This window comes from Bos indicus, chromosome 8 (genome assembly GCF_029378745.1).
Source record: "Bos indicus isolate NIAB-ARS_2022 breed Sahiwal x Tharparkar chromosome 8, NIAB-ARS_B.indTharparkar_mat_pri_1.0, whole genome shotgun sequence".
Classification (NCBI taxonomy): Eukaryota; Metazoa; Chordata; class Mammalia; order Artiodactyla; family Bovidae; genus Bos; species Bos indicus.
This window is the reverse complement of record NC_091767.1, coordinates 75,143,948-75,166,428: the sequence shown is the minus strand read 5'-3', so window position 1 is coordinate 75,166,428 and position 22,481 is coordinate 75,143,948. Positions and strand designations below refer to the sequence as shown.

The window sequence follows — 22,481 nt, the reverse complement described above, 5'->3', positions numbered from 1 at the left end:
GACTGAGAGAGGAGGACCCTGGGGCCCAGGGGATACACAAGGCACCCCATCCCTCTAACTAGAAAGGGGATTTCCTGACTTAGCTGGGGGGCACTTGGACTGAGCTCAGCCTCTCTACACCCTGCAGTGGGACATCAGCCAGGAGCCACCGAAGCACAGAGATCCAGGCGTCCTGACCCTGGGATTGCTCCTCCGGCCTGAGGGGCTGACCAGTGTTCTTGAGCTGGGTCCTGAGGCTGACCAGCCTGAGGTGAGCAGCTGGGGGTCTCAGGGGTGATTTTTCCCTGTCTTGGGAAGCTCAGCGTGTGTACTGGCAGGAGTGGGGTGGACTATCCTCTTGCCACCTGACTCGAGGCCTGTCGTGAGATTTCTGACAGAACCCCTTCCTTGTTGATCTCTCCCACCATCGTCTTCTCCCTAGGCTGCCGACTTCCGCCAGTTCTGGGGCTCTCACTCCGAGCTTCGGCGTTTCCAGGATGGAGCCATCCGGGAAGCTGTAGTCTGGGAGGCTGCCTCTATGGCTCAGAAGCGTCTCATTCCCCACCAAGTGGTCACTCATCTCTTGGCACTGTGAGTGTTAGCATCTGAATGCCAGGAGGTGGGCATGGGCTGTGGAGCCTTTTAGGAGGCTCTGGCCCAAGGTTTTGGTGTGAGCTGCTCACATCTAGCAGCTGTCTCCCTGGCCCCCAGTGCCCACGCTCTCTGTGCCCCTTTTCCAGCCACGCTGACATTCCAGATACCTGTGTCCACTATACGGGGGGCCTCCTGGACGCATTGATCCAAGGCCTGAAAGAGGTGAGGGCCCTGGTTCAGGGCTGGGGTCAAGGCTAGAGACGGTTGGGCGAGTAGCCTGTGTGGCTGGATTTGGGGAGGGCTGGAATGGGGCTGGACAGGCCCCACCACCTTAGCCAGGCTGCACTTCCCTGAGTGTCCAGCAGGGGGCCCTCTGGCTCTGCAGCAGCAGCCTGAGCCAAGGCTGTATCCCAGTTGGTCCGGCTCTCCTGTAAGGTCCTGCCCTCCTGATTGTCTTTTCTCCCCTCAGACCTCCAGCACCGGTGAGGAGGCCCTGGCAGCTGCAGTGCGTTGCTACGATGACCTCAGCCGCCTGCTGTGGGGCCTGGATGGTCTTCCGCTGACCGTGTCTGCTGTGCAGGGAGCTCACCCTGTGCTGCGCTATACTGAGGTCAGGAGCAGGGAGCCCTTTCCACTGGGTGACACCCCACTCTGCCTCACTCACCCAGTACTCTCTCTTCCAGCTCCCCGTCCTCTTCCTTAGCCTCCCTTCTCCCACAGGTGTTCCCGCCAACCCCAGTCCGTCCAGCCCACTCCTTCTATGAGCAGCTGCGAGAGCGGGCCTCACTGTTGCCCCGGCCTGACAAGCCCTGCCCAGCCTATGTGGAGCCCATGACTGGTGAGGGAACTCTTGCAAGGGGCTGAAAGGGACTGCTCTCTATCCCCAGCCGTAGACTGAGGCCTCTCCCTCTTCTTTGCAGTGGTGTGTCACCTGGAGGGCAGTGGGCAGTGGCCCCAGGATGCCGAGGCCATTCGCAGGGTCCGTGCTGCCTTCCAGCTGCGCCTGGCAGAGCTGCTGACTCAGCAGCATGGGCTGCCATGCCGCGCCACAGCCACACACACCGACGTCCTCAAGGTTAGGCGGGCACTGGGCAGGGATACGGGGGGGAGGAAGGGACAGGGGTGTCAGGGTGCCCCATCTCCCATCCCCTCCCCTCTTCCAACAGGATGGGTTTGTGTTCCGGATCCGTGTGGCCTACCAGCGGGAGCCGCAGATCCTGAAAGAGACGCGGAGCCCCGAGGGGATGATCTCGCTGAGGGACACCCCCGCCTCCCTCCGCCTCGAGAGGGACACGAGGCAGTTGCCCCTGCTCACCAGCGCCTTGCATGGGTAGGCCCACCTGTACAGGCTCTCCTAGACCCTCTCCCAGTCCCATCCTGCTCTCCTGGCCATCTGTCTGGAGAGTTAGGCCAATTAGGGATATGAGTGCCAGGCTGGAGTCAGGCAAGCACTAGAAGTGCTAGGATTCTGGCCCTGCCACTTACCTGGCTTTGTCCCTTGAGCCCAAATCCCCCACACACACACACCTGATTTTTCTCATCTGTAAAATGGTAATCATGCTAGGAACAACCTCTTGGGGTATTAGTTAGGAAGACATGAGATCATACGTGTATCATTATTTAGCACGTTAACACAGAGGCCAGTGTTGGGTGAAAGTTGAGTGAACAGTTGCAGTCAGGCTGAAAGTCTGTCCTTGGGCCCAGGTGCCTGCGCCTCACTGCCTCTACCCTCTTCTTCCCACAGGCTCCAGCAGCAGCACCCAGCCTTTTCAGGTGTGGCTCGGCTGGCCAAGCGCTGGGTGCGTGCCCAGCTCCTGGGTGGGGAGCTCACTGATGAGAGCCTGGACCTGGTGGCTGCTGCCCTTTTCCTGCACCCTGAGCCCTTCAGCCCTCCCAGGTGATGGCCTCCACGTTTCCCCTAGCCAGGAAGTTCCCCTGGGGTCAGCTGTCATCCTTCCTGCTTCAGTCCACATGGGAGAGGTGGCCGAAACTAGGGGCAGAAGGGGTTCTAAGCCACCCCCATCCCCCGCAGTCCAGACTAAGGGCTCTAGGCTCCCCAGACTGTGGGGGGCTGGGCACATGTGGCTGGGCCCCTGACACTTTGCTCACTCCTCCCTCTCAGCTCCCCCCAGGTGGGCTTCCTTCGGTTCCTTTTCCTGATATCAACCTTCGATTGGAAGAACAACCCCCTAATTGTCAATCTCAACAATGAGCTCACTGGTAAGTGGTACGATGAAAGTCAGACTACCGAAAGAACTACCCCTTGTGGGTTGCAGAGGCGGGCAGGCAAGGGTTTCTCTCTGCTTACCCAACCTGGAATGTCTACTCCTGATTCTGGCTGCCTAGGGGTGGGGAAATGTTAAGGAGGAAGAGGACCAGATCCAGCCTTCAGGGAGCTCTGAGACTGTAGAGATGTGGTTTGCCCACGTGACGATCAGAAACAGAACCCACTGGGGGCAGTGAGCAGGCTACCTAGGGGACTGTGGAGGGAAGAGGAGAGAAGAGGGACTCTGCAGCCCAGGTCGGAAGTCTTAAGGTGGGGGAGCAGGGAACTGTGCAGGTGGGGGTAGGCGCCCAGGCCTCAGAGTGTGAGTGATGACTTCTGTTTGTAACGTGAGGAGCTCCTGGTCCCAGCAGAGAGGAGGGTGTCCGCTTTCTAATTCCCCAGGTGTGTGGGAGCCCAGGGGAGGAGGGGGACCAGGGGCAGGCCTCAGCTTGTGCAGGCCCGGAAACCAGACCAGGATTCCAGGCAGTGGAAAATTCTGCTTCTGAGCCCAGGCTGGGAGTTTACCACCCTGCCCGATTGAGGCAGATGCGGTGTCCCTTTCATCACTTACGCCATGTGGGGGATGTTGGAGACTCCCTGTGGTGGGCATAGTGCGAGGACTTGGAGCAGTAGGGGGTGTCTGGGGAGAGGGGTCAGCTGACCCAGGACCCCCTCTAATTCACAGTGGAAGAGCAGGTGGAGATCCGCAGTGTCTTCCTGGCAACCCGGGCAAAGCTCCCCGTCATGGTCATCGTTACCCCCCAAGATCGCAAAAGCTCCGTGTGGACACAAGACGGACCCTCGCCCCAGGTTTCATTGCATTCCTGCTCCCAAATGTGTAGTTTTCTCCCTCAAGGAAAAAGTAGGCCCAGCCTGAGCTAAGAGAGGCCCATGGTCAGGTCTGACCTGCATGACCTGTGTGTGCCTCCCCAGATCCTCCACCAGCTGGTGATCCTGGCAGCTGAGGCCTTGCCTGTCCTAGAGAAGCAGCTTATGGATCCCCGGGGGCCTGGAGACATCAGGGTAAGCCCCTGACCCAGACTGACTCTGGGGGCTCATGGGGCTCTGCCTTTGAGCCATGGAAGCCCAGAGTTCTCGGGCCCTTGTTCGGTGAGACTGAATTCAGAGAAGGCACCATAGCTTCCATGGTGCCTGGCTATGGAGGCTGGAGAACTGTGGCCCCAGCTTTGCTCTTGTAGCGCGCAATCCTTGTGTGGAACCCAAGCTGCCACCATCTAGGCCCTGGTGTTCCCACCTTGAAATGAGCATTTGGGCCCTGATGGGGGGTCAGACCTAAGGGAAAGAAGGAAGCAGAGTGGGCCTGTGGAGGGGTTTGTGGTCCAGTTTCCAGCTCCCCAGTGGGCACTGCTGAGCCCTCCCTGCCCTTCTTCAGACCGTGTTCCGGCCACCATTGGACATGTACGACGTGCTGATCCGCCTGGCTCCCCGCCACATCCCCCGGCACCGCCAGGCCGTGGACTCACCAGCTGCCTCCTTCTGCCGGGGCCTGCTCAGTGAGCCAGGGCCCTCCTCCCTTATGCCCGTGCTGGGCTATGATCCGCCTCAGCTCTACCTGGCACAGCTCAGGGTAGGTCCTTGAGGGCTGGCTGGCCCTTGGGAGGAGGCTTCCAGGTGAGTTGGGGCCGTGGCGTTGGCTATCAGGTTCCCACCTGTAGTCTTTTTCCTGTCCTGCCCTTTCCTAGGAGGCCTTCGGACACCTGGCTCTTTTCTTCTATGACCAGCATGGCGGAGAGGTGATCGGTGTCCTCTGGAAGCCCACCAGCTTCCAGCCCCAGCCCTTCAAGGTGAGCTGGCTGGTGACAGTTGTCTGTTCGTGAGTGTGCACGTGTGTTCCGTGTGGGCGTGTGTGCCTGCGTGTGGCTCCACAAGTGACCCTGTGTCAGGTGTGAAGTGTGTCTGTCTTGGTGTCTCTGCGTATGCCTCTCATGACACTTTAATCCATATGTCTCTGGCTCTCCCAGGTCTCCAACACAAAGGGACGCATAGTGGTGTCTCAAGGCGGGGAGCCAGTGATGGTGCCCAATGTCGAAGCCATCCTGGAGGACTTTGCCATCCTGGGCGAAGGCCTGGTCCAGGCTGTGGAGGCCCGAAGTGAGAGGTGGACCGTGTGACCTCCAGCCTAGGAGCAAGCTAGATGGACAGACCTTTGGAGCAAGATGTCAGTGGCATGACCACCCTCACTGTGGATAGACCCTCCAAAGAGGGCTTGCTGGCCCGAGCATGCTGACTGTCCCCAACAAATCCCCGTCCTGATTTCCTATCTGATGCCCCAGCACTGGGACAGGGGCCATGGTGGCCCGTGCAGTCCCCTGGACCTGACCAGAGGAGAACTGGGGGTCAGCTCAGAGGGGACACCGAATGAACCCAGGAAATCCAGCTACTTGTCAGCTTGGCCTGGGCCTTTTGTTCCTTCTCAGGTTGCTCCTAGAAGTCCAGAGAAGAGACTGTGTGCCCAGGGCTGAGGCTCTGTCCCCACCCCTGTGCCAGGATGTGGGCCTTGACCTCAGTATGCTCTTTGCTGCAGCGTCAGGCTTTTAAATGGGGCCCAGAGAAGGTGTGGCACTGCCTGAGGGTCATAGGGCGGCAGCACTGAGCAGAGGAGAGGGGGCTTCACGGGATGAAGAGACTGCACTGAAGGGGCACAGTGCCCTCTTGTGTTGGTTCCGCTGCTTCCCAGGGTGGGGACGTGGAAAAGCACAGAAAACAGGAAGGGGCTGGGTGGGCGAAGTGGCAAGAGGGACTGGTAGTCCCCCATCCAGGAGAGATGCAAAAAGCACTGAATGCTGCCCTGGCCTCTGGTGTTAGAGGCTCTATGCTCCCACCTTGGGGGTGCAGAGGCGAGTGGGACCAAGACCTGCTCTCCAGAAGCTCCAGTGCCCTGAGGGAGGGGGTGCTGCTTCCTTTCAGCCTGGTCCACACCCCCCTCCCAGCAGCTTCTCCCTAATCCTGGCTGTTTTTCCAGATTCAGCTCAAACAGTGACTCCTCCTTAAACCCTTCCCTTGCCCTCAGCCTAAGGTGCTCTTCCTCTGAAACATCAGAGCAATTACTGTCCATTCACTTCTCTTCACAGTCACGTACAGTGGCATAAACTCTTCTCGTCTTAAATTCTGATTTAAAATTAAATCGTTTTAAGTTCCCCATGGCTTCAGCTTTTTTGCCTTTTCCACGTGGTTTCGACCTTGTCTCCTGCAGGTCAGCTCTTTGGGGGCAGGAAACGTATTTGAACAGATTTCATGACAGCTAGTACAGTGCTCTGCCCACGCAGGACGCAGGTGTGGGCAGAAGGGGCCCCTGGCTCAGGCAGATGGAGGGCAGGGCAGGCCTCCAGAAGACTTCAAGGAAAAAGAGAATCCTGATTTGTGATCTCTGCCTAGAATGGGTAAGGTTTTGATGGTGAAAGGCCTGAGAAGTAATAAAAAGTTGATGTTGGGACTTCCCTGATTGGTCCAGTGCTTAGGACTCCACAGGTCTTACAGCCAAGGGCCCAGGTTCAATCCCTGGTCAGGCAGGGAACTAAAATCTCAAGAGTTGCGCAGTGCGGCCAAGAAAAAAAAAGTTGATGTTTATTGAGTGTCTACCTAATAAGGGCTGGGTGTGCTTTGTTATTTTCCATATCTTACATAAGGAAATTGATTATACAATCATACCAGCCCTATGAAGTACTGCTTTTCCTCATTATCCTCATATTCTGAGTGAGGGAACAGGTTCAGCAACAGGCAGGGGCCTGTTTGTAGAGGGACTTTGATGCTTGGCTAGCTGGCTTTATCCTCAAGGTGCTTAACCACGTACGGGAACTCTGATTTCCGATTTTGTCCCAGTTCTGTCAGTCTTTGTGAATCTGTCGATCCCTGCCTGTCACTGGCGTGGGACAGCTTGGTCGGGGGTTGAAACTAGCATAGGGAATACACTGATGGGCTGTATGGACTGAGGTCTGTGTCCATCTCCCTCCCTGTGCCATTCATGAACTCCAGACCTCAGTGCACCAGGCTGGATTTTCAGGGAGATGCCAGAGACGCAGTCCTAGCCCTCACAGAGCCCCGCAGTCTGTGGTTGTCCCTGGCTTTTCAGCTTCCCTTTCCTTTGGTCCTTCATGTGCTTTCTCCATAGCCTCTCCATGGGCTCTGGGGAGGGGCATGGGATGCCGGCTGTTTCAAACAATCCTGCATCATTCCAGGGGCGGCTTCAGGCCTATGGCTTCTTTCACAAACCCAGTGCGGGGAGGGGGTGGAATCTGCTCCCAGGAAGCCCATGGCTCCAGGAAGTGCAGACACCGTTCCTCCATCAGGGGGACGAGCTTGGGCCTGCTACCTTGCCACGTGGTCCTAGGCAAGTCACCCTTGCTGGGCTCAGCCTCCCCATCCTTAAATTGGGCACAATAGGGACTTCCCCTGGCGGTCCAGTGGTTAGGATTCACCCTTCCTCTGCAGGGGACACGGGTTTGATTCCCAGTTAGGGAACTAAAACAGAAAAAGCCTCAATGATGGTTTTCTCAAGTGCCCAGTGTGACAAGAGAAGAGGGTAGGTCACTCAGAAAGCCAAGGAGGTACGTACACCATGCTTTCTGCACTCTCTGCTTCAGCTTGGTGTAGCGGGTGAGGGAGCTCGAGCCCTGGGCTCTAATTTCAAGGCCTGCTCCAACCTGTTTCCTCAGGATTTTCTCTCCCGGAAGTAGGTAAGGAGGCTGGTGTGTACTAATGTGACCTTGGGGGAGGGGAGGGACACAAGAAGCTGGAACTGGAATGTCAGGGAAAGAGAAGGAGAAGCGTCTAGGAGGACCTCTGATAGCGAGGGTGTGTAGGGTGGGGTGGGGGGAATGTGTGTTATGGTGCAACCCATGGGTACATCTGCCCCTGTGGGCCTCTGGGCTTGCAGGTAGACATGGATGGGGTAGGAGGCTGTGTCTCACGTATGGTGTGATGCTCTCTATGTGTTGGTTGGGGTGGTGGAGTGGGGCTTGTGCACATCTCTATACACTAGTCTGTGAGAGCAGGTTTTTGCCTCCGGCTCCAAGGTGGTGTTAAAGGCAAGATCTGTTCTATTTTTAAAGAGGAGGAAAAGCTCCCAGGAGGCAGGAACTCTGGATCCTTTCCTGCAAATGTGTGTGTGTGTATGTGCTAAATTGCTTCAGTCATCTCCAAGTCTGTGTGACCCTATGGACTTGTAGCTCAGCAGGCTCCTCTGTCCATAGGATTCTCTAGGCAAGAATACTGGAGTGGGTTGTCATGCCCTCCTCCAGGGGATCGTCCCAACCCAGGGATCAAACCCAAGTCTCCTGTGGCTTCTGCATTGTAGACAGATTCTTTACTGCTGAGACACTGGAGAAGCCCCCGATAAATGTTAAGTGGCTTTAAATAAAGCCTTCCCCTTTTGGGGGCTTCAGTTTCCCTGGTTCTGTCAGACCTCCTAAGCCTCTCTTTGTTGTCACATTTAGTGAATTCTCAAAGGGTCATCCCTTCAGGTGGTGCTGACAACCTCCTTTAAACCAAAACCCTTTTAACTGAAGACCCTGTTTTCCTCTGCCCAGCTCCTAACTTTGGAGGAAAAGAGACAGATCCCAAAGCCTAGGGCTCCTTACAGCAGGTTACATTTCAGCAAAATCCTGAGGCTGCTCAGTCCCTGACCTGGTAAGTCAGACTGGGCTGGTCTGAGCCCCTCCACTTCCACCCCAATAAATATGTACCTCATGTTGAGGGGGTTCCTCAACTTCCGGTCCTTGCTTTGTGAGTCACAAATTAAAATCTAAGTGAGCGATAAAGGGGAGGGGAAGCCTGGGGCACGTGAGTCACCCCCATCTTGCTCAGGGAAGGTCAGCCTGCCCGTCCCTCTGTTGCAGACAGAAGGCAGCATCTTGGACTGCCCCAGGGAACTAAGGGGGACCATGGTGTTCCAAACCCGAAGGGAGATTCACTTCCCTCTCCCACTTCAGTTTCTGGAAGAGGGATGGAGAGGATCATTTTTCTGGTTTGCAAGAAGCCCAGAGAGGTGTAGGAACTTGACCAGTGTCACACAGGGAGCTACAGAGAATCTATGTATCCTGGCACCAGGCCTTGCTTCTGAGCTGGGCTTTCCTGGGGCCCAAGACTTCCCTGGTGGCTCAGACGGTAAAGCGGCTGTCTACAATGCGGGAGACCCGTGTTCGAGCCCTGGGTTGGGAAGATTCCCTGGAGAAGGAAATGGCAATCCACTCCAGTACTATTGCCTGGAAAATCCCATGGACAGAGGAGCCTGGTAGGCTACAGTCTATGGGGTCGAAAAGAGTCGGACAGGACTGAGCGACTTCACTTTCACTTTTAAGAGTCAGGTGATGAGGAATAAAAGAGTAGAAAGGCCAGAGCTCTGGATGTCTCCAGTAAGGTGGAGAGGAGTGAAAAGCCAAGCCCCCTCCCCTTTCCTGGGCTGCCTGCCAGCCTTGCCCCTTCCATTCTGCCCAAGGAAGCAGAATGAAGCTGTTATTAGACCCAGGGAAGCAGGGTCAAGGATAAGTGTAGCGGGTGGGAGCACGTACACTCTGGTCTACCTCAGTTCAAGCCTACATCTCTGTTCCCCTGGCTGGGAGTCTCCTCTGTTCTCCCAGGCTAGAGACTTGCACAGGACAGAGCTGGGGTCTCCTAGAGACTGACAAGGCCAAGCTTGGACACTGACCAAGGGATCACTGAGGGGCACTGAGATGCAGCCCCTGTTCCACCTGATGACCAAATACAGCACCCTGGCCTTCTCCAGTCTCCCTCTACCACACCCACATCCCTGTCTCCCAACGAATGGGGTCTCCTTGGAGCCCAGCTCCGACTGCCCCAAGGTCTGGAGACCCTCAGGAAGTCCTTTTTGAAGTCTGACTGCAGAATCTCTTGCCACAGCTTGTCCCCTCCTCTGGCTCCTTCTCCTGTGACTCCGCCCATATGGCCGGCACTGGTGGCTGCCCTGTACTTAGCACTCAGACTGGGCTGGGATGAGGGGAAAGTATACTGGGGCTCACACACCCATCACCTTTCTGGAACACCGGATGCAGAGCCTTCCACCACCTGTCCCCCGCCCCCACCCCTTTCACACCACAGACCTCTCAGAGAGCAGTTGTCCTGGGCCCCACCCAGGGTCACGTTCCTGTGTCCCCTTTTCTGCCTGCCTTCAGCTTCTTGCCTACCGCCCTGCCCCCCTCTTCCTTCTAAATCCCAAACCCTACTCTCATCATGTTGGACCAGGTCACTTCATCTCCAGACTCCTCTACAGATCCCCACCTCCTATCCCTGACTTTCCTAAACACCGAACCCAGGTCCACAGCCAAGCCCAGATGGGGACACACAGAGATACACACGCAGACTCCCAGGGTTGCTCACATGTACACACAGACCTCCACAGGTACACACATACACAGAGCCCAGAACACACATGGATGGACATGATATGCATACAGGAAGAAACCTGACTCTGATTAAGGAGGGAGCTTCTGGAATCGAACCTTTCCTTCTACGTTGACTGAATTACAGTTTTCAAATCCTTACAGAGGCCCTGAGTGTGTGTGTGTGTGTGTGTGTGTGTGTGTGTGTGGGTGTGTGGTGTGTGTGTGTGTGTGTGTGTCGGGGGACTCCACCTGAAACCTGCATGTGACTGATGAGGAAACTGAAACTGAGAGGTGGGGGAAGGGAGCTGGCTCGGCCGCCTGACTGATCAGTGGTCAAGTGAGGCTTGGAGCTGAGCTTCTGGGTTGGCAAGAGGGCTTGCCCCATCAGCCCTGCCCCTGGGACTCTGGGCTCTTCCTCAGAGCAGGCTCTAGCGCCTATCGCATTCTTCCACCTCCTCTCTGTGACCGTCTGCTGTCCTCAAAGGGTGCTGAAGGCAGCCCAGGGACAACAGAAGGGAAACTATGGGTCAAAATCTATCTTGAGATAGATTTTCTCAAGTTCCAGCTGGACACCTGACCAGTACCCTGGGGGGAGTGGAAGGAAGGTTTATGTTCATGGATTCTCCACCATCTCATCCGTCTGGAGACAGGGGGTGATTGTTGACACAGGAGGAAGAACTGCCTGCCCGGCCCCCAGTCTGGGGATGCTCATAATCGGGTGATTCATCTCTGCTGTCCACTCCCCATTCCTGTCCAGAGCCAGCCCCCAACTCTCAAGACTCAGAAGCAGGGAGAGCATCCAGCGGTGGCCTAAGAGAGGGGCGCAAGGCTGAAGCATGGGGAGACCTGTGGCTCCCTGGCCTCCCTGCCCTCTTCCTGGCTCCTACCCATCCCCGCGGGATGTATCCAGCTCAACACTTAACGGCTGAGTGAGGTCTTAGCAGGTGTTTGCATGCGTGCTAAGTTGCTTCAGTAGTGTCTGACTCTTTGTGACCCCAATGGACTATAGCCTGCCGATTCGTCTGTCCATGGGGTTCTCCAGGCAAGAATACTGGAGTGGGTTGCCAGTCCCTTCTCCAGGGGATCTTCCCAATTCAGGGATTGAACCTGGGTCTCCCACACTGCAGATGGATTCTTTACCATCTGAGTCACCAGGCGACTTCTCTCCAAACGTCAGTTTTGTCATTTGTGGAAGGGGAGATTGTACACTCACCTCTGAGGGTTTTTCGCAAACTGGAGGAAGTACTTTCTATACTTGAAAAATGTCTGTATGTCTGTTTTGGTCTGCGCCCCCCTCACCACACTCCAATGCAGGGGAAGAGGTTAGGGGGTTTAGGGAGGCTGTGAGGGAAGGTAGCGTGATTTATTTTCTATGTTTACACTCTTCTCTGCTTGCTGACAGCAAGGCCCATGTCTCCTCTGTTGGTTCAAGCTACTCCCTTTCAGGCAAAAAGAGTTTGGGGGGTAGGAAATGAAGGGCGTGCTGGCCCTCCCCCTTACAGGGCCCTAGCTCGCCCCTCTGGTCCAACAGGCTGGGACTTGAGTCTTCAGCCCTTCCCTTGCCTGGGAACCCACTCCCCCAGCTCTGACCTCAAGGAGTCACAGCCTCCCACAGGGTGAATCGGAGGCCCCTTCCTGGGCTCAGCCCTCCCGCCCAGGTGAGACACAGACCTTGCTCAAGATGCCTTGAGGGTAGGTGGGGCCTCCTCATGTGCCTTGTCCTGGAGCTCCCAAGCAGGTGGGCTGGCTCGCAGCCTGTACTCAGCCTGGCTTTCCTTCCAGAAGAGCAGGAGGGAGCCCAGAGGGCCTGGATAAGCTGCATGACTCAGGGTCAGGGCCTGTCTCACCAAGCTCAGGCTCTTCCTGAAGAGCTCCAAGAGCCAAGCTCCAGGGGCTCTTTGCCTCCAGGGGGCGCCATTCATAGCCTACAGTGAGAATGAGCCCCCCACGACCCCCATTGCCTGCATCCAGCTGTGCAATGAGGTCTGCTTCTGCCCCTCAAACTCGAGGCCAGACAGTCCGGGCCTTCTGTAGAAGCATTCTCAGGCCCTGACCCGTCTTATCCCCAGATGACCCAAGGAGGGCTGACAGGAATTAGGGGCCCTTGGAAGGCATTGCATCCTTCTCCCTCTTCCAGACAGGGTCCTCTCAGGAAGAAGACGTCTTCCACTAAGAACCATGAAGCCCTGACCATACCTTCTCAGCTCCAACTCTAACCCATCCCCGTGTGCATGCTGCATACACGTGTGTGGACCCGTGTGTAAAAACCAGTTATAGACAGCAACAAGTTTGGTGGGAGTATATGGGGTCATAATTCTGAAGGATGGGCTTTTTAAAGATTTTTTGTTTATTTATTTATGGCTATTCTGGGTCATTGTTGCTGCCTATGGGCTTTCTCTAGTTGCGGTAAGCAGGGGCTACTCTTTGTTGCTGTGCACAGGCTTCTCATAGCGGTGGCTTCTCTTGTTGCCAAGCACAGTCTATAAAGCACAGGCTCAGTAGTTGTGGTGCATGGGCTCAGTTGCTCCAGGGCATGTGGGATCTTCCTGGACCAGGAATCGAACCCTTGTCCCCTATACTGGCAGTCGGATTCTTAACCACTAGACCACCAGAGACTCTGATTTGCGACCAGGGGGCACTGGGATCCAGGTCCTGTTCCACATGCCCAGCCGTGTGCCTCTGCACGGGGCTGCACCCACTAGGGGAGAAGGGGTCACAAACGTGCTCTACAATGAGCTGCAGGCCCAGAGTTACAGGTGAGCACAAACACACATGTGTGAGTACACACAGGTGCACACGTGTAAACAGATACTACTTACAAGATACACAATTCTACAGTTATATGTGCAACCTGCTCCCTCAAGGTGGAGCACTGTGAACACCTATGTGAACTGACAGCAAATACATGTAAGCATGGGGGGCAGTGCTCTACCTGCAAACAGTTGTGTGTATGGGGGGAGGGTACTTTATCTGCAAACACATGTTTGTGAATGAGGGGAGGGCAGTGCTCTACCTGCAAACACATGTGTATATGGGGAGGGGAGGGTGCTCTGCCCACTGAGAGCAGAGCTGTCCCCTGTTTCACTCCCCTGCTTTGGTTTCTGGGCTGGGCTTGGCTGCTGGCAGGCCTGGGATCAGGCAGGGGTGGGGACAGGGTGCTGTGAGCTGGGGTTCCCTACTTTCTCTCAGCGTTGAGGAGCCCCTTTGCCAGTTCTGCCCTGTGCAGCTCCACCTGGGGCAGCGAGGGGCTGAGAAACATACCAGGGAGTGGGGAGAAGAGAGGACTGCCCGGTGGGGGGGTGTTCCCCTCTTCCCACACTCTGGGTTCTGGCACCAGGACTCTGGGGTTTTGTCTTGAGTCACGGATAGGCAGTGGGGCCACAGGCAGGCACTGGGTGATGGCTCCCTGACTCACCATGGGGGCTCCCTGACTCACCATGGGGCCTCCCAGCCCTTGAGGTTCAGGGGGCGGGGTGCTTCTTTCTGGGCCACAGGCCCTGGGAGACCTCCCATGTGGGGGTTACATATCTGTGTGAGCCTATGGCCAGGCTTTCATGGGAATGCCATCTCAGGAGTGCATGAACAAACCTCAGGGTCTATAGGTGAATATGGCTGCCAGCCCCAGGGTATAGTGAGTGCGCACGCCTGCACGACACGTGTGACTCTATGTGTGTTGCTAAACCCCATCTCTTTGGGCATGAGTCACCTCTGGAGCCCTCATTTCTGACAGCCGCTGCTCAAAGGACAAGTCCCCAGGGTCCCCAGCCTACCTGGATTAAGTCCCTTCTGGAAATGAGGTCTCCCTGGCAAAGCTGCCTTAGAGACCAGGGTGAGGGCATATTTGCTGCCAGTCCTGTGGGAGTCAGGTCCAGGTGACCAGACCTCAGCTCACCAGTTATTAGATGCAGCACAGGGAGCAAAATTGCCCCATGACCCCCTACCTCTGATGGGTCTGACACCCCCACAACTCAGACAGCTTCACCTCTCAAAGGAATAGACTTGCCCCTGGCTAGGGATCAGCCAGGGTGGGAGAGGAGAGGATTAAAAACAGCTGGAACTCAACCTGCGGGCAAGTATATGGCCGGTGGCATGTCTGGACAACTGCAGCTGGGCTCCTGGAGCCGTGTGCAATACTACGCACGTGTGACAAGCTCTGTTAACCCAGACATGTTCCACTGCCAAGAGCACAGCCATGATGCCCCAAAAGTATGATCAATCACATGGGAGATGTCATGTGTGGACACAGCTGAGAACAGAGCTGTCAGGACAGGCAACATGTGACATGAACTAACCAGACAAGAAGCAAGGCCCCTGAGCTCTGGCTGGAACTCAGCCCATGTGTTCTGTGAGTCCACCTAGGTCTGGACTGTGTCCACCTGGGTCTCTTCTCCCTTGCCCCCTCCCCACTGCAGTCTCCTCCCTCCAGGCCCCTAACTGAAGACAGGAGATGTCTAGCCATGGTTTAGTGCTTAGTTGCTCAGCCCTGTTGGACTCTTTGCAACCCCATGGACTGTAGCCCGCCAGGCTCCTCTGTCTATGGGATTCTCCAGGCAAGAATACTGGAGTGGGTTGTCATGCCCTCCTCCAGGGAATCGTCCCACCCCATGAATCGAACCCAGGTCTCCCGCATTGCAGGAGAATTCTTTATGGTCTGAGCCATGGGAGGCCCATGAGCTGGGGCCAGTTCCTTTCCTAACTCGGTGGGAGTCTGCTCTCACTCCCACCGTGGTGGGGATGGCAGGGAGGCTCGCTGTGAGTGGGCCCGGGAGGTCTCTTCCGCAGTTCCTTTCTCCCCAGTGGCCCTGGTCCTGTATGTGCCTTCATCCCCGCATCGGCTCTCTGCCTCCATCATCCCGCAGTTCTCCCGGGGGCAATCCTAGCCCTAAGGGCTCCTCACCCCACCCTGTACCTCTACCTTCCTCACCAGCCTCCCCCAGCCTCCCCCGCAACCCAGCGGCCCCTTCAGCGGTGGGGGCGGCCGCCCACCTTGAGGCCGGCGCGGACGGGGCGGGCGGGGTTGCTTGCGGGCGGGCGGGGCACGTGCCTTCGGCTCTATAAAAGGGCGCCACCCGGCGCTGGCGGCCACTCTGCTGCCGCCGCCGTCCTTTCGCCTGCCCGCCCGAAGCGCCGTCGCCTGCCACCGCCATGGGTCGACAGAAGGAGCTGATGAACCGCTGCGGGGAGATGCTGCACATCCGCTACCGGCTGCTCCGCCAGGCGCTGGCTGAGTGCCTGGGGACCCTCATCCTCGTGGTGAGTGGCGGGACCCGCAGAAGCCTCTTGCCAGCCCCACCTCCCCAGTACCTCTATTCACTGAGGGGCTGTGTTTAAGACAGCCTCGACCCCTCTCTCAGCTCTGACACTCTCCCCCAGCCCCCCACCTTGACCCCCTCCAGGGTCCTCTTTGCTTATAGCTCTAACCCCCTCTGTGACAGCTCTGACTCTTGCCAGAATGACAGCTGTTACACCCCAATGACAGCTCTGAGCTTCACCCTGTCACCAGTGGGCCAGCCCACAGGCTGTGGGAGTTGGTCACCCCTGCAGTCTGGGACCTCCAGCCCTGTCTGGGTGCAACAGGTTCCTGGAGTCCCAGCCCCGGCAGGGGAGGGTGGTGGGGGGCAGTGGCAAATGGGCCCCTATTGAGTTATTTGGGTCCTGGGTGCCTGGCCCCTAATGAATAATTAACCCTCAGAAAGTCTAAAAGTTCCCCTGATGTGAAGACAGTTTGCTTCAGGTGGGGGCAGAGGGCAGAGGCCATGAAGCACACAGCAAGCAAGGAAGGAAGGAGGATCCTGAAGATAAGAGGCTGTGGAAGGCAGCTTTGCCCCAGGCACAAGGGACGTGAAGTCACTAACATCTGTCCTTGAGTGCTGGGCAACTCCGGGACAGTTACCCAGACAGATGCGGTCAGCTTCCGTGCACAAGCACACCGGTGTGCATGGGTCTCCAGGATCTGAGTTACTCTACGGGTTACTCCCCAGTCCCAGTGACTCCCTGGTCATGCGAGTTTCAGTCTGGGTTGTTTCTGGGTGACTGTTTGTACTTCTTGGACCTGGCAGACAGATCAGTTATGGGCTCCGTTTCCTGTCCCAGTTAGTCTCAGATTTTCGGCCACGTTTGTGGTTACACCTGTTTCCCTCTTGGTTACTTCTGGGTTCAGTTGCTTCATTGCAGGGGATGGGATACTCCGTTTATGCCCCAGTTCCAACCCTAGGTAGCCCCCTGTGGACTAGTGAGATTAACTAGGGGGAAGGAGAGCTGGGTGGCTCCCTACCATGGGTGGTGGTGGTGGAGCAGGTTCTATAGAGAGAGGAAAGCTGGGACTCACCTTTGGCTTCCAGAAACAGGAAGGGAGGAAGCTAGGTAGGGCTGTTTATCCACAGCCCCCACCCCCCAGACTAGTGGTCCTTCCAGTCATCCGTATCTCTTCTCTCCCAGGAAGGGAATAGGACAGGTGCTTATCATCACCCTGCCCAGAGCCTTGTGTCCCCCGTCTCCATCTGACTGACAGTCCAGTCCCCTGTTGGAGAGCAGCCAGGACAGGGGACATTGTCTTCCTTTCACAGAGGGGCCTCCCTAACTTCTCCCTTCTCTCAGTTTGCCTTCCCCTAAAGGAGCAGTCGGGCCTCCCGCTGAGCCTCAGGATCACTTGGCTTATCCCTGACCACAGAAGGAGGGTGTTATGTTTGTGAAGGCTTTCAGGCTCAGGTGGTTGAGAGGCATTGGGTATCAGTGCCTGAAGAGGAGGGGCCAGGCCAGGAAGACCCCTGAGTGGTGGGTGAGGGCTTGCCTGCACCCCTCTGGGGGTTGGGGACCTAGGGCGTGCAGTGTCAGAATCAGGGCTGGCTTTAAGGCTGGGGAAGCCCCTTTCTCTGGGGCGCCTAGTAAGGTGAGGAGAGGGAGAAGGAGGCAGGAGGAAGAGGAAGATTAGTCTCAAGGTGGTGGAACTGGCTCTGACAGCTTCTCCCTCCAAGGCTTCTTGGGATGGAGCCAGGTTTGTGCCCCGGGTAGGCAAGGAGCTGAGGCCAAGGCCTGCCAAGCTGGGCAGGGTGCCCCAGACCCTCACATGCCTGTTTCAGCACACACACAGATACTTACAATCTTGGACCTTTGCTCTCACCTGCCTGCCCACCTTTGCCCTGCATTGCTGCCTCAGGTTTCCTATCTCTTCGTCCTCCTGAAAGGTGATAACCAAAATTCATAACCACCCAGTGCAGCAGAACACGGAGCCATCAGAATGAACAAGGGCCCTGAGCACAGATCTTGTAAAATTTCTGCTGAATAGGCCTCAGAATTTAGTTATGGGGAGATGGGAAAGGAGAGCTGGGGCAGGGCTGGAGCAGCTTTGGGGGGCCCCCTGGGGGCTCAGAGTAATAGCTCTTTACAGCTAGTGCAGGAGCATTCTGGGGGCTTCCTGGTGGTTTAGCCATAAAGAATCTGCCTGCCAATGCAGGAGTGGCTGGAGACACAGGTTTGATCCCTGGATTGGGAAGATGCCCTGGAGGAGGGCATGGCAACCCACTCCAGTATTTTTACCTGAAGAATCCCATGGACAGAGGAACCTGGCGGGCTATGGTCCATGGGGTCGCAAAGAGTTGGACGCGACTAAGTGACTTAGCAAACATACACAGGAGCATTTTTATATCTGAACAAGGGGAACTGACATACAGCATGCTCTGTACTTGCAGGACATCAGGGACTTTAGCCTCTTGAATCCCCCCATTTCTGGCAGAAAGCTTAGAACCAATCTCCCCACTTGCACTGGCCTGAGGGTCCCTGACTGGCTAATGCGAGGAGACAGAGACCTCTGTCTTTAGGACCTCCAAATCTGGGTGGGGAACCTAGGCCTCTGAGGGTAGGGAGGTCAAGGTGAGGGGAGAGAGGAGGCTCTGGGTCACGGACGTGTCAGGGAAGCTGAGGGTTCTGAGAGGGAGGCCAGGGGCTCTGACACCCCAGATTAAGGAGAAGTGGATTCAGCCTAACTTCCGGCCTCTGCCCTTTCTCTGTGCCCTCTCCCTGCCAGCTCTTCTTTGGGGCAGAGAGAAAGGCAGCTGCAGGTGGGGGCTGAGTGAGAACCGTCCCACCCCTAGGGACCAGGCCTGAAGGGCTGGGGGAGGAACTGCTCAGGTGGGAGTGTCCCCTTCCCCTGGCTCTTATTGAGAATCGAGACAAATCAATGGAGATGGTTCCGCTACCTTCTGGGCTCACAGTTGCAAACTCTGTTTCCAGTCCCTTCCACAGGACCCTGTTAGAGTGGAGCTGGGACCCTGGGGCTGGGAGGGCCTGTCTGCTTATGACTGCAGCAGGAGGGGAGGGGTTTGATTCCAGGAAAGGGCTTCTGTTTCCGCACGAAGGCAGCGGGAGGTGGCTGGCTTCATCCCTTTCCTCTGGAGTGAGAGTCATTGGTCCTCACTCTCCCTGTTTTGTTCTGTTTCCTGACACAGATGTTTGGCTGTGGCTCTGTGGCCCAGGTCGTGCTCAGCCGGGGCACCCACGGTGGTTTCCTCACCATCAACCTGGCCTTTGGCTTCGCCGTGACCCTAGGCATCCTTATTGCTGGCCAGGTCTCTGGTAAGGCCTTGTCCCCACCCTCAGCCATCAGCCCTCCAGCTACCCAACATGGTGTCCCACTGGGGAATGGGGTGGGGGCGGGAGTGTTCTTCACAGGGCAGGGCACAGCCATGCCCTAGCTGTGGGCCCTTGAAAGAGAAGAGTGACGAAGGGACTTGATACGTAAGAAACTTCGACTCTCACCTCGGAATCAGACTAGCAGAGTGGGTCTACTACATAGTCCAACCCGCCATTCTGTGCAATAAACCCTTCTCTGCATCCTTGTTCACCAGAGTCAAAGAGGGGGAGTGGGGGTGGGGGAGATCCTGGCCTCCCCACTGTGGCAGGCAGGGACTAATAGGCCCCATCTCCCTCTGCCCAGGGGCCCACCTGAACCCTGCCGTGACATTTGCTATGTGCTTCCTGGCGCGCGAGCCCTGGATCAAGCTGCCTGTGTACACCTTGGCTCAGACTCTGGGAGCCTTCCTGGGCGCTGGAATTATCTTCGGGTTGTATTACGGTGAGTATTCCCACCCTGCTGTCCTCCACGACCCCCTCCCTCTGCTTAGGACTGACCTACTGGCACCAGGCCTTTCCATGATGAATACCAGGGACCTGCCCAGGCCCCGGGCTTATGACTCATTCATGCACAGGCCCCAGGTTGGGGCCGTGAGAGGAAAGAAATGAGCTGGGCAACCGTGGAGTCAAGCCCTCCACCCTCCATCTTCCCACCCCATCTCCAGAGTGATAAAGCAGTGATTACGCTCACCTGAGACCCCTGGGAGGGTGGGCACAGCTTGATGGGGAAGACAGGGCTCAGGCCTCTCTCTCACACATGCGGTATCTAAACTGTCACCAGATGCGATCTGGGCCTTCGCCAACAACCAGCTTATTGTTTCGGGCCCCAATGGCACAGCTGGCATCTTTGCCACCTACCCCTCTGGACACTTGGACATGGTCAATGGCTTCTTCGACCAGGTATGGGCTGGGGTTGGGTGAGGGGCTTGGGTTGCTCATGGGCTGGCTGGGGGACAGGACTCTCTGTCTAGAGCAGACTCCTAGGACTCTGCTAGTTAACCAGCAAAAATCTTAGCACCACTGCCCTGAGGAGCAGAACACTGGAGATGTCAAGACTCTTAGAGGGAAGCCAGAGGGTGGAAGGTGGGGGTTCTCCCCTCATGGTGTTCTCCCCACTCCCCAGTTCATTGGCACAGCCTCCCTCATCGTGTGTGTGCTGGCCATTGTGGATCCCTACAACAACCCCGTCCCCCGAGGCCTAGAGGCCTTCACCGTGGGCCTGGTGGTCTTGGTCATCGGTACCTCAATGGGCTTCAACTCTGGCTACGCCGTCAACCCCGCCCGGGACTTCGGCCCCCGCCTTTTCACCGCCATCGCCGGCTGGGGCTCAGAAGTCTTCACGTGAGTGCAGTCCCCACCTGCGTGCCCCAGCCCATTCTCTGCTTTGGTCTGCCCCACCCACCCCTGACCACATCTCTCTGCCCCCAGGACGGGCCGCCACTGGTGGTGGGTGCCCATTGTCTCTCCGCTCCTGGGTTCCATCGCCGGTGTCTTCGTGTACCAGCTCATGATCGGCTGCCACCTGGAGCCGCCCCCACCCTCCACGGACGAGGAGAATGTGAAGTTGTCCCACGTGAAGCACAAGGAGCAGATGTGAATGGGCGGGGGCACCCCCCACGCCCTCCCATGAGCGTCCATTGACTGTGCAGGGGCTGCTCCCCAGAAGCCCTCTTCATGACTCCCCTCCTGGACTAGGAAGCTTCTTGTCCACCACCTCCCACTAGACAGCCCCCTCCAGGCTTTTCCATCCTGAAGGAAATAGGACCCAGCAGGACCTTCAGCCTGTAAGCGGTGGTGGCACAGGGAGCCTGGCCGATCTAGCCCCTCATCTCCCAGAGGGAGACAGTAGGCAGCAGGTGTGTGAGTGTGTGTGCAGGTACGTGTGCGTGGTTTTCCAGATATTCAGGGCAAAAGACCGAGTGGAAAAGATTCTGTCGGTGGAGTTGGGTGGGGGTCCAGAGGAAGAGAGGGGAAGGTGTGGTGTCTATCTGTGAATGAGAAAAGAACGTTTCAGGGGCTCCATGTGGAGGAGGGTCCAGGTACAGGCATTTCTCAGTATGTGCGTGTCTGCCCTTTCTTCTATTCAGGGGGCTCTTATAGGCTTCAGTAGGGTGGGAATATAAGTAGGGCTAGGAGGAGGGGGCCGTAGCCCAGTTGTGGAGCTCTGTCTATTCATAAATAAGGAGCAGCAGAGTGATGTGTTCATGTCACAGTGGAGGCATGAGGGGAGTGGGGGTGAAGTCCAGGTCACAATTTCATGTTTGCTCTTAAAAATATATGTTAATATATGTGTATTAATACATATATGTAGTAGATGTTACAGTTTCAGGGATGGGGATTGGGAGACTCCATGGTCTGCCCTCCTTTAATCCTCCACTCAACACATGTATTTTTGCCTTTTATAAAAAAACAATAAAATGTATGCCAATTGTGTAAATAGCTCTCTGCCTGCTCTGCTGTTTTTCTGGCGCCGAAGAGCTTCAGTGAGTCTGGCCACAGGGCACCCTGAGGGTTGTACTTGAACCTGTCCTGGAGGCAGAGGTCAGTCTCATGGGTCCGAGAGTCCTTCATCTCAGCTTGAACTCGGTGGTCCCACACCTTCCTCCAAGCTTCCATCCTCCCAGGAACCCCCAGTTGGTGAACCGTATCTCCTTCCGGAGCCCTGCACCCACCCACTACCCCCGGAAGGCAGACAGAAGCCTGGCCCGGGGGGAGGAACTTCCTTTTAAAGGAGAAGACTGCTCTCCAGGGAGTAGTGAGCTCCCTGTTTCTGGAAGAGACCAATCATACTGGGAACCTACTGTTGCCTTCGACACCTCGCAATTGTTTGGGCTTCATCACCTACAACCAGACCTTGGCCCCACCCCTTTAGCAGCAGTTTCCCTGACTCCAGTCTGGATCGGTCAGTCCATACAGCAGCCAGAGGGATCTTTCTGAAAGCCCTGATGGAAGTGGCCTCATTCCATGGCTCTCCCCACGCCATCTGGAGACAATTCAAATCCCTCCATCCTGTATTCAGGCCCCCCCAGGACCTGGCCCTGGTCCCCACCCCTCCTCTCACAATGCTCCATCCACTCAGGACTATTCTGTGCACCCCTGTGTCTTCCTACCTCACTGACCAGTCACTAAAACCCTCCTGATCTGCTGCAACACTTCCTCCAGGAAGTCATCCCTGCCCTTACCCACTCCTCCATTTCTACAGTCAGCTGTCTGAACCCAGAGACCACAGCTGCACTCATTCCTCTTGCTGGCTTCAGTTCTTCAGTTTGAGGCACCCCCATCTCCTGTAAGGCAGGGGTTGGACTGACTCTGACACCCTGACTTTGCCTAGAGAGGCAAAGGACTCCCAACATTTGGGCCTGGGCGGTTCTGTTGGGAGATCACGTGCCCCTTCTCTCCTCCTTTTCCTCCCTTACTGTGTGCGTGCATGCTAAGTCGATTCAGTCTTGTCCAACTCTTTGAGACCCTCTGGGCTGTAACCGGCCAGGCTCCTCTGTCCATGGGATTCTCCAGGCAAGAATACTGGAGTGGGTTGCCATTCCTTCCCCAGAGGATCTTCCTGACCCAGGGGATGAACCCTGGTCTCCTGCATTGCCAGCAGATTCTTTACCAGCTGAGCCACAAGGGAAGCCCTTGAGCTACAGGGAAGTCCTCAA

General features: G+C 56.5%; 2 protein-coding genes across 4 annotated transcripts in view; both read left to right on the top strand.

Annotated features, from left to right (window-relative positions):
* The window catches only part of NOL6 (nucleolar protein 6), a 28,591-nt gene extending 22,593 nt beyond the window's left edge, over positions 1 to 5,998 (top strand). For both annotated transcript variants that reach the window (XM_070794995.1, XM_019966414.2), the window contains exons 13-26: positions 128 to 250; positions 422 to 570; positions 720 to 795; positions 1,043 to 1,183; positions 1,294 to 1,411; positions 1,494 to 1,648; positions 1,740 to 1,903; positions 2,318 to 2,470; positions 2,696 to 2,793; positions 3,525 to 3,649; positions 3,773 to 3,862; positions 4,233 to 4,427; positions 4,543 to 4,644; positions 4,822 to 5,998. In XM_070794995.1, coding sequence (XP_070651096.1) covers positions 128 to 250; positions 422 to 570; positions 720 to 795; positions 1,043 to 1,183; positions 1,294 to 1,411; positions 1,494 to 1,648; positions 1,740 to 1,903; positions 2,318 to 2,470; positions 2,696 to 2,793; positions 3,525 to 3,649; positions 3,773 to 3,862; positions 4,233 to 4,427; positions 4,543 to 4,644; positions 4,822 to 4,971 — 1,839 coding nt within the window. In that variant the 3' untranslated portion in view covers positions 4,972 to 5,998. The remainder of the gene's footprint in view (positions 1 to 127; positions 251 to 421; positions 571 to 719; positions 796 to 1,042; positions 1,184 to 1,293; positions 1,412 to 1,493; positions 1,649 to 1,739; positions 1,904 to 2,317; positions 2,471 to 2,695; positions 2,794 to 3,524; positions 3,650 to 3,772; positions 3,863 to 4,232; positions 4,428 to 4,542; positions 4,645 to 4,821) is intronic.
* Positions 5,999 to 15,284: 9,286 nt separating this feature from the next.
* On the top strand, positions 15,285 to 21,264 carry AQP3 (aquaporin 3 (Gill blood group)). 2 transcript variants are annotated; one of them, XM_019966412.2, is made up of 6 exons: positions 15,285 to 15,450; positions 18,642 to 18,768; positions 19,130 to 19,267; positions 19,607 to 19,725; positions 19,949 to 20,166; positions 20,254 to 21,264. In XM_019966412.2, the coding sequence occupies exons 1-6, from the start codon at positions 15,343 to 15,345 to the stop codon at positions 20,420 to 20,422; spliced, it is 879 nt and encodes a 292-aa protein (XP_019821971.2). In that variant the 5' UTR covers positions 15,285 to 15,342; the 3' UTR covers positions 20,423 to 21,264. The 2 variants fall into 2 exon arrangements, with proteins under 2 accessions (XP_019821971.2, XP_070651095.1); XM_070794994.1 differs by lacking the exon at positions 19,949 to 20,166.
* The last annotated feature ends 1,217 nt before the right edge of the window (positions 21,265 to 22,481 follow it).